Below are 11,559 nucleotides of genomic sequence, written 5' to 3'. Positions count from 1 at the left end.
ATTTTTTTTACAAACTGTAAACTTTTTTCAAAAAGGGAGAGTAACGAACGAAATATAAATGACTTTTATTCAATCATACGAGAAACAATTTTAATTTACCATAAAAAATTACATATTCTGTATATTCATACCAGCAACGGAATACAAGAATATTTTATCCTTGTAATAACTGTTATTAATCGAAGAACGAATTTCATTCTATTTCATAAATATATTCGAATACTTTCATTTTATAAATACGCTATAAACAGTATTACGGTCTTATACAAAACAAGTCCCCGAAACACACGAAATATAAAACATACAAGAGCCGAACGAAGAAGAAAGAAGAGAAGAAAACGTAAAAAGTAATTCGAAGCCTAACACCACAATATTCCTACTATACATCCAGTGTATTCTGTCAGATGTAAATCAAGCTAAATGTTTATTAATAAAATACCAGTTCCTCTCATAAAATCGAAATTGTCGCTAGATCTAAACTAATAAAGTAAAAATCGCTATTGACGACACTCTTTTTTTCATTTTCTTCGCAGGTCACTGTCGAACTCGAGGATCGAACCAACAACTCAACAACAAGTGATTACGGAAAGATCGATAATTTTATATTCAGTCATAAAAGAAGAGGACGATTATTCAACGAACCAATGTGAAAATACATTGCCAAAAATTCGTTGCGCAAAGATTGAAAGTCTGACCAGAAACGATTCAAATGGCGAAGAAGAATCCAAAGAAACAATGAAAGAGGAAGCGGTCTCTGACATTAAGCATCCTGATGCCTTGGCACAGACGTTCTATCAATGTGATATGTGTAAAAAGCTTTTCAGGACAAAGAATCTTTACGAAGGACATCGAGTGTCTCACAGCGACGCTCGACCTTATCAATGTGATATCTGCGAGAAATCCTTCAAGAGGACCAACACACTAGCCGTCCATAGAAGAATCCACACTCGAGAGAGGAATTTCGTGTGCGACGTGTGCGGGCACGCGTTTGTCCAAGCTTTCCAATTGACTACTCATCAGAGGCGCCATTTCGACAAGTATACAAGATACTGCGAAGTATGCAAGAAAGGATTCTTCACGAACGCCGAATTACACGGTCACATGAACGTGAAACACGGAGCTAAAGAACACGTTTGTGACTCTTGCAACAAGTCTTTCCCGAATAATCATACTTTGGTGAAGCATCTGAAGGTTCACGACCCGAATTTCAAGCCTGTGAAGCACCAGTGTGAATTCTGTGGCAAGACGTTTGTTTATAAGAATTCTTTGGTGTTCCACGTAAAGTCCCATATGGGTGAAAATAAATACGATTGTCATCTTTGCGGTAAATCAGTATCTTCTAAAGGATCTCTTCAGGATCATCTTCGACTTCATAGCGGGGAAAAATTGTTAATCTGTGATGTCTGCGGCAAAGCTTTTCGCAAGAGGAGCACCCTGGTTGTTCACAAAAGAACTCATACCGGAGAGAAACCGTATACTTGTGACACGTGTGGAAAATCGTTCACGCAGCACTCGACATTGGTCATTCACAAACGATATCACACAGGACAGAGACCGTACCAGTGCGAGATTTGCAGCAAATCGTTCGTTTCCAGGTCGTCGTTGAACGCTCACAACAAAGTGCACACGGTGAACGTTGCGGTGGACCAAATGGAGTGATCTTTAAAACTTTGAAAGTTTCTAAAAAATTAGTGACAATAAAAGATGACGTTTTTACAAAAAGAGTCACAGAAAATGAACTTTTGGTTTAAGGGGATATTTTCCAGGTTTTCCGAAGAAAGGTTGAAATTTTAAATGCTACTTTCATACCTGATGATACATTTATCATACTTGAAATTTTTCATTGCATATTATCGATTCTAATTCTCAAGTGCGATGAATTAAAGACGTAATTGTATGAAAAGGAATGTTCATTGGTGCCAAAGTTATAGGTTGCACAATATCAATTATATTTTTGTACCTCTCCTTTTCTTTTCTTTTTTTTTCTAATCTGCCGAGAATACCTTTTTAATTTCATCATTCGGGTAATGTATCGAAACATATCACTTTCGTATATTATATTTCCTACAGTATTATGTTAATTTACGTTATGATATTGTACATAACGAATTTAGAATAAGAGAGTCTGTGGGCAAAGTGCAAGCAACTCTCGACCGATCTCTAAAAAATTTGTAAATCGATCATATGGAACATGGTATTTTTTCAAGTTAATTAAGACATACCATTGCATGTACAATTTTGTTAAATAAAACAACTATTTGACATCGTCCAAACAAGATCGCTTTTATTATTAGAAACGCAATTTCGAAATACCATCTTCGCAACTTATTGTTTCTTTTCACATAACTCACTTACGTGTAACTAACTTTAATAATGCGATTGTCTACGACTTGTTAATCTATTCAGGGACTTCACATTGAAAGCAAACCGTAGAGCGTGCTGGATATCTCTTCCAGGTATACGATTTGAGAAAACGCGTTCCGGGCGCGGAAAGACTCCTACTATTCAACGAGGACATCTGATACTGATGTGTCCCTTCGAATTTTTATATTTCAGATACAACCAGTTATCCTTCTCCGAAGAGTATTACCCGATGGCGATGTTGACGAAGCTCGACCTGGTGAAGAAGGACGCGAATCCAGAGAGTTCGGCGCCTGCTAAATGCGCGGACGCGGCTGGTGGCAACAACGCGACCATTCTGCCGATAAACCAGGAGCAAAACTTTATCAAGCAAGAAGTGAATGACGAGGACGATGAAGAGGATCTGCCATTGGCTTATCATTGTAAACTGTGTGGCGTGTTTTTTGCCTCTCAAGCGCTGTTGGACAGTCACGAGATTGAGCACAAAGGTAAACGCAAGAACACTTGTGCCCAGTGCGGAAGAGTCTTTAGAACGTATGTAAATCTACGTAAACACATGAAGAAGCATACAGGTCGCAAGGGTGGACGCAAAGCGAGCAATACTTCAACAGTAGCCAATCGTTCGACCACGCTAAAAGTAAAGAAAGAGAAACCAGAGTTGGAGTTCCTGTGTAAAACGTGCAACAAGGTATTCCGACATAAGAGTAATTACCAGAAGCATTTAATGCGACACACGGTTGGCGATCTAACTTGCAAGCACTGCCCTAAGAAGTTCCGTCTGTTCCGTGATCTGACCAGGCACGAGAAGACTCACTTCTACCCCAGCTATATGTGCAAAGAATGCGACTACGAGACTACCGTATTAGCAGCATTGAGCATTCACATGTTGCGACACACGGATAAAGCAGACCTTCCTTTTAAATGTAACGACTGTGACAAACGTTTCCGTAAAGCGATAGATCTACAGGAGCATTACAATATACATTCTGGCGACAAGCCTTTCGTTTGTCAGTTATGTGGTAGTGCCTTCTACCTGAGACGACAACTCTCTGCTCACTGCAGACGTATGCATCCTGAAATGAAGGCTAATAAAGTAACCAGCACGGCCTGTGACATTTGCGGCCGTGTCTTGGCTACCAAAAGATCCTTGTTCCGTCACAAGGAGAGCCACAATCCTACGAAACTGTATTTGTGCGATTATTGTGGCAAAAGTCTTAGCAGCGCCGAGCATTTGAAGAAACACAGACGCATCCACACTGGCGAGAAACCATATGTCTGTGACATCTGTGGTAAAGGTTTCACCGATTCAGAGAATCTCAGAATGCACAGGAGGGTGCATACTGGTGAAAAACCGTATAAGTGTGACCAGTGTCCAAAAGCATTTTCACAGAGATCCACGTTGACTATACATAGGCGAGGTCATACTGGAGAACGACCGTACGTGTGCCAGATCTGCAATCGTGGCTTCTCATGCCAGGGAAACTTAACAGCTCACCAGAAATCGACCTGCGTTTAAATTTGAGTGCCTTCTTCGTCGAGGGTAGAACTTTGAAAGAAGTGCAGCCACTCTCGGTACCATCGTGTCGTCGTCATCGAGATTGGTCACTTTGTTGGTGCTGACATCACGAAAACTGTAACTCGTTGACGACCGTGCAGCTTGTCGTAGTCGATGACGAACCAAATGTGCATGGCCGTGTGGATTAGCTTCGACCAACGAAGAATGAAAGAAACTGATCGAATTTTTGTTTCTTTTTGTTTTAACGATTTATCATATTCTTTTTTCAATCGACTATTACACAATTGTGACTGAAATTATATTATTTGTTCGTTCAATTATTATGTTCGATGTTTCTTGCAGTTTCTTTCGCTCATTTTGTTTGTCGTTTTAATAAGCTGATAGTGGGTTCTTTATTGAAAGATAGTATTATTTTATCGAGCAAGTTTTATTTCGTTTGCGCGTTCCGATTCGCTGTGTAACGAGTCGAAGGAATTCGTGGTTTACAGCAGACAATTCGAGGCAATTCAATTGAGAGAGTATACCGACTGCAAGTTCCATGTTAGTATGAATATTGATACTCGTTATTATATGTTTAATAAAAGAACAATAATTCATTGAAAATGAAAAAATTGTGCGTAACGACTTTCCGCTCCGATCGACCAACGTCTTATGCCTTTCTTCGCTTTTCGCGAGTCAACGATTGTTTCCCTTTATATCCTCTTTATAGAAAGAGAATTAGAGACACGTCCTGTGTGTGTCATTACTAAAGAAACGACCAGCGATCTGGAAGATGTTTCGACGAACGATGCGAACACGTATAACATGTTGAAAAATCACGTTGTTGATTGCAGAACTCTCGGGGTCGTACAGTGGGACGCGAAATCCAAAGACTGCGGCGACCAGGCCATCAAGATCTTCGAATCAAGATCACCCATATCGTCAGAACCATCGCCAGAGCAAGTGAATCCTTCGTCTGATAGAAAAGATCATACCTCGAAGGAGCTAAATTACGTTACAAATTCTGACAACGATTCACTGACAAATTCATCTACAAAGAGGAGGAAGAATAAAAGATTCGAAGATCAAGAACAATACATCTGCTCCACCTGCAAGTTACATTTTGTCAGACAAGGAGACTACAAGCGTCACATGATCAAGCACAGCGATCTTCGTCCTTACAAATGCGAAATCTGCGACAAGGCGTTTAAACGTTCCTCAGAGGTGTCCAACCACACTCAGATCCACCGTGGTATCGAATACGCGTGCGAAGTATGCGGTTTCACCACGATAAATAAATTCTCATTAAGAATGCATCATCGTCGAGTTCACCAGCGTGATTTTCGTTATCGTTGCGATCAATGTGACAAGGGTTTCATGTCTAATTACGATCTGGAGGACCACAAGGCCAGTCATCTAGGCAGAAAAACCTTCATCTGCGAATTCTGTGGCAACGCCTACTCCCAAAAATCCTACTTGGTAGCACACAAACGGGTAATTCATAGAATTCAAAAAAGCGCGCCGAAGGAGTTCCAGTGCAATATCTGCAACAAGAGTTTCGCTACCGAGCAGAATCTTCGTAATCACGTTGGTCTACACTCGCAGATGTTCCTGTGCGCCCAGTGCGGTAAAAAATTCGCAACCAATCACGCTTTGAAGCTTCACGGTCGAAAACACACAGGGGAGAGACCTTACGAGTGTATGGTTTGCTCGAAATCGTTCGCCAGATCAGCCGCGCTCAGAGTGCATAAATTAACACACACGGGCGAGAGGCCGTACGTGTGTGATCTGTGCGGGCAGAGCTTTACTCAGAGAAGTAGTATGATGGTGCATCGACGAAAACACCCCGGAAGTCATCCTCCGCCTCCTCCTCTACTTCTTAGCAGACTCGAGAGCGATGGACATAAGTTATAGCGTTTTCTGGGCATTGAAGATTGTTTGGTGGAAATTAGAATACACAGAAAGATGGAAAGTTCAGTGAATTTTGAAAAATTTGAATTATATCATGGAAGACATATGTGAAGACTTAAGATTTCGCTTTCAAGAGTTTGAACTCTTTGTTTACGTAACGCTTCGCAGTGCGCTTCTAAGTTTCTTCTTTCGTTCGCTATTCCAGCATAGTAAATCTTACGGTATAACTACAGTCCCTTGTCATTGAAATAGGACCACATTTTATTAATTTCGCTGATATATACAATCTAAATTAATGAAGGTATTATGATGAAGGATCTGATAATGATATTTGTGTAGCTCCTCTTTTGCTTCCATTACAATATAAATTCTTTTCAATTTGTTTCGTATGCACTAACGTGTAATCAACATTTTACGTTATAAATTATGATTTAGTAAATATGTTTTACGAATTTATATAGAATTCCACAAAAAAGTTTGATCTGTGTCAATATTTTTGCTCGTCTCTGTAATTATTAACAATTTGGATATGCAGAGACGGTCGTTTAACTGACATAGTTCATAAAGCGGAAATAAATTTGAGAAAAACGTGAAATTTCTGCAAGTGGTTCTAACTTGATGACTAGGAACTGTATTTCTCGTTCGCTTGACAAGTGGTGAAATTATTTATAATAACGGTACTTTTTATAATTGGATGAAAGCTGCTTTACCTAATGTCAAAGTTTTGCAGAGGGAGATTGTACGCCGCTCGTATTACAATATTCCTTTTCTGTTAAGCCTCTAGCGTTATTTTGTATCGTTAAGTCTCGAATTAGAAAATATATTGTGAAATATACGCAGGAGATAAACGAAGCTTTTACAGAACCGTATAAAAATGATAGTTCAAAAACCGACTGCAAGAACTGCTTTGTTAGCGATAAATATTCGAATTAGTTACTAATAAGACTTGAATATGTACATAAGATAATGTACTTAAACAAACGGTTTGTGTAAAGTACAGTGAATGATAGAAGGATTACAGAGGGAGCAGTGCAAATACACGGCGGTATAGATCGTTAAATATGAATCGAGCCTTACGAATTTCATGATGATTTTGAAAAAACAGAATGAAAGAGAGGGAGAGAGAGAGAGAGAAAGAAAGCGAGAGAATGGGAGCGAGTTTAATAAACGTCGGTTGTTCTAGAAGCTGTGAATTTTACTGATGTAAGTAGTGATACTGAGTGTAAATTCACGATCAATCCGAAAACCGAATTGTTTCAGTGCAATGTTCGACGACATTCATTGCTTGTACTGAATTCTTTGTTCCTTTAATTAAATCCTTTTCAGAAATCGCTCGATCGTTCTCACTATGTGGTACATACTCACACCGTTGTTTTTATCCATACCACGCTCCTCACTATTTTCGTTTAAGACATATAGAACCCTGAAAGCTCAGAACACAGGGATCATGCGAATAAATGTGACATCGAACTCGACGAAGACCAATCTGCAACTCTGATCCTCTCGATCCTCCTTCCTGTCTTTCTTATTTTTCCTTTGCCCCAAATTAGCATACTGATCGCTTTCTTACGATTGACTAAACGAATGGATGTTTCAGGAGGTCCACGATCGCAGAAACGTCTCTGGGCCAGGGTAGAAATGATCGAGTGCAGTTCCAAGTTACTGTTCCAGCTTCCAGTCCCACGATACAGAATTCCATGTCCTTGAAAGATGAAATATATCACGACGAGAACAGTCAGATGATAGTCAGAGGCATTGAAGACGAAGTTAACAATAGTAGTTCCACTTTAGGAAAAGAAGTAGTTGATGATTCGATCGTGGACTCGGTGAAAACTGTTTTGGTGCCTGTTAGAGATCCAGTGACGAAGGAAATTAAGAATATATTGGTACCTGTTGAAGTGAAGGACGAGTCTGGATTAAACATAATCAAAAGTGTATTAATTCCTTTTTCAGCAGAGGATGGATCGATATCTTACGAAATTAAAAAGGTCATGGTACCTATCAAGTCGGAATTGAGTTTATCGCTAAAAAAGAAAACTGAGAAAAAGACTTTATTAAAAAATAAACCTAGAAGTAAGCAAGTGAATTGTAAGAAAAAAGAGAAGAAAGAAAACGAAGAGAAACAGAAAACGTCATTGGAAAAAAGGACGAAGAGCCCAGAAAGGAAAAAGAAGAAACAAAAGAAAATGAAGGTAGAAAAGAAAACAGAGAAAATATTAGAGTTAGAACTGGACAGTATATCGACAGATGTATCCAAGGAGGAAGTGGATCAAATATTGGACACTTTAAAGAACATTTGCCCATTCTGTCAGAAGTGTTTCAGAGACGAGGACCAAATGCAAAAGCACGTCCTCAAGACACATAAGAAACCATATAGTTGCGACAAGTGTCATAAAGGCTACTTCTCCGACTTTACTCTAGAAGAACACCAGAAAACACACGATGTGGTTTCGTTTTATCAGTGTTCCATCTGTCAGATGCAGTACAAAACCATGACAGGATTAAAGAATCATCAGACCCGTGAACACAGTGACATAGACCCCAAATTTACGTGTTATTACTGTGAGAAGCGATTCAAATTAAAATTAGACCTAAACCTTCACATCCATAGATCGCACATGAACATAACTTACATTTGCAGATTCTGTGGCATGGCAGTGAAGAATATCGCGCATCACGAACTAAAACACGAAAAGAACAAGGAAACCAGTTGTCTGCATCATTGTAGTATCTGTTCTAGGAAATTCAAAGCGTGGAACAGCTTGGAGAATCATTTATTAATGAAGCACAAAGCTCCTAAGGAAGGATTGGACATGTTAAGAACGCTGTGTGAAAAGAAATTTCAATCCAGAAGTGATTTTTATCATCATGTGCTTAACCAATCGGAGGCCAAGCAGCACAAGTGTGTCATTTGCGACAAAACATTTGCTTCTGAGTATAATCTTCGTAATCACGTCGCTCTACACTCGCATACTTACCTGTGTTCCCACTGTGGCAAGAATTTTACCACGAACTACTCGTTGAAGCTGCATTTTCGAAAACACACTGGAGAACGGCCGTATCAGTGTAAAATATGTTTAAAGACATTTGCCAGATCAACCTCGCTTAAACTACATACTTTAACTCACACTGGTGAAAGACCATATGTGTGTGATTTATGTGGTCAAAGTTTCACTCAGAGAGGAAGCATGATGACGCATCGTCGTAAGCATTCTGGAAGTCATCCGCCGTCTCCTCCTTTGATACTAAATAAACTCGAAAATAACGAACATTAATTTTTGTTAAGGTGTCAAATATTATTCAGGTTAAAATACTGACACGTACAATTTTGTATAATACTTGATGTAAAGTTGATGGTGGAATTTTGGGATACAAATACTTTTTGATAAAAGGTGGAATTATGGAAGAATAGCCAAGATTAATTTCTTTCTTTTTTCAGAATCTAGGGACGATGCTCGCTTAAATTCTAATAAATTGGACGTTTTCGTTGCAAGTCTTGGGAAATAAGCACTTTGTTTTCTGTTTATTGTTTGTTACCTGTTTATTGAAAAGTATATTCGATCGCGATCTATCAATTTACAAGATAAGCTATCGTCTATGTTGGCAAAGAAAAATACAGTGAACAAAAATAGATCTAATTTATTCCAATTGCTAATAACATTTTATTAAAAATATTTTTATAAATTTTACATTTTTAATATAATGTTAATATATTCTTTTGTTTCTTGTTAAAAAATCTATGTGAAACACGAGACGAGTCTCTAGATATTGACTAACGGGAAGCGGTATATCTCACTTGAATTTAAGTGCAATAATTATACTAGAATTTAAGCAAGCATTATTATATTCATATTTTATTTCGTCCGATTGCATTACACTTCAAAGTTCATTATTTCTTTTATCACTTAGATAATCGTGTTCGTAAAGTGTCATCTCCATTCTTCATTTTTTTAATGAATCTTGTTCACTTAAAACTGATCGCAGTTTTACAGTGAAGTAAAAAAGTTATCTCTCAAGGTGTTTTCGATTCGATGATTTTCAGAAAAAAGTTTCTACTATGCGTATTGATCCTATACGTGTTAATCCTTCTGTTATCAAAAGGTGCGTAAGACACACTTCAACGTGACTGTTTTTTTATTAGACGAAATGTCAATTTGACGATGCGACTTAATGTCGATTTGACTCAATGATGTTCATCGTACAGAGAATAAATACTGTAAAATAAAAGAGTAAATAGGAAATGTAAAAAATCAGATCGTTAGAAAGTACAATTCTTACGAAGAAAGGACGAAGAGAACAAATAGAAAATGACGCATTGTTAAGCATTCATTTGTAAGTTCTACAGTGATTGTAAAAGTGGATAAAGAATGAGCTTTACCTATCCAATTTAGATGTTTTCGAGAAATTATGAAATTTTGTTGATTTAAAATACGACGAACTACAGGTTCACATTAATTTCATTATTAACATTCGAGGCGTTTATTGTTTGTACTGGATCATTTGTTCCTTTAATTAAACCCTTTTTAATAATTGTTAAACATTCGTTATATAATTCTTATTTGTCCATTTATCTTCCCAAACTAACATTTACAAGATCCACAGGAAAAATTTAATATAAATAAACAAGGTCGTCGACTGTTACAGACTTGAAACCGTATTTTGTAACCAGATCCACCCAATTTCTAAGTGTTTTTTGTTCTCGTTGTGCACCGTTGATTCTTTCCTGTGACTAACTGAACGAATCGGTGTTTCAGGAATTCAAGGATCGCGGAAAAATTGAAGCCACCGAACCCGACGCAACAACTCATTTTATTGTGTCGCAGAATCCCGGACCAAAAAAATATTAATCGAGTGCCTCTCGATCTAAAAGCTAATTCAATTTCCGAACGAAACGCGAAGAAACGTAGAAGATTTGTAAGCGGTTCTAAGAAAATGAATAAATCACGAACGTTGAAGAAAAGTGAAAGCAATTTAACTGATAGTACAACACAGAATGGAACAAACGTGGATTTAATTTCGAAGGAGAATATTATGAGTACTAGCGATTGTTCAAATCTAGTTAACAGTGATTCATCGTTGATAAAAACGAATAACGATACGGTTGGAAAAATTCCAGATGATCAGAAAATAAATACGGTGAAACGAGCGTTGATTTCAGCTAAAAATCCGGTGACTAACGAGATTAAGAAAATGTTGGTGCCGACCGAGAGCACAAACACTGGCAGATTAAACGTGATTAAAAATATTTTGATACCGGTTTATGATAAAAGTGGTGTTATATCGAACATGAAAAAAGTCGTGCTGCCTATCAAGCAAAAATCCAATTTATATGAAACGTCAAAGGAAGACAGTAAAATGTTAATAATTGATAATATAATGCAACAGATGGGAAATATGCAAAAAGAGGACACGTCGACGATATCGATTGAAAACGAATTGAAAGGATTAGAAAACAGCAAAAATCCAGTGGCGCAAATAACATTAAATGAAAGTAGAGTACAATGTACTGAGTACATTAAAGATCAAAGTGAAATGGAGGAAGATAAACACGCAAAAGAGATCCTATTAGACTTTTTGAAGGGCGAAATAGAAGAAGAAAAGGAAAGACAAGATGAGACAGAATCACAAAAGTTTCCCATCCTAGAAACCGAAGACGAGACAGAAGCATTAAAATTTCCCATCTTAGAAACCGAAGACGAGACAGAATCACTAAAATTTCCCGACCCAGAAACCGAAGATGAAGAGATGAATGAAGTTCTAGGAAAACTAGAAACCATCTATCCAGTTTGTCA

General features: G+C 37.9%; 1 protein-coding gene across 12 annotated transcripts in view; it reads left to right on the top strand.

The window, feature by feature from the left end:
• LOC138181671 (zinc finger protein 454-like) overlaps positions 1-11,559 on the top strand; it is a 59,994-nt gene that overhangs the window by 17,452 nt on the left and 30,983 nt on the right. The window contains exon 5 of one of the 12 annotated variants that reach the window (XM_069116706.1): positions 7,365-10,305. The exons of 8 other annotated variants lie outside the window; for them this stretch is intronic. In XM_069116706.1, coding sequence (XP_068972807.1) covers positions 7,365-9,042 — 1,678 coding nt within the window. In that variant the 3' untranslated portion in view covers positions 9,043-10,305. 3 more of the 12 variants (XM_069116719.1, XM_069116708.1, XM_069116714.1) reach the window with 3 other exon arrangements.

This window comes from Bombus flavifrons, chromosome 7 (assembly GCF_040668555.2).
Source record: "Bombus flavifrons isolate JBK064 chromosome 7, iyBomFlav1_principal, whole genome shotgun sequence".
Classification (NCBI taxonomy): Eukaryota; Metazoa; Arthropoda; class Insecta; order Hymenoptera; family Apidae; genus Bombus; species Bombus flavifrons.
The sequence above is the reverse complement of the archived record's forward strand: the minus strand, read 5'-3'. Positions and strand labels throughout refer to the sequence as shown.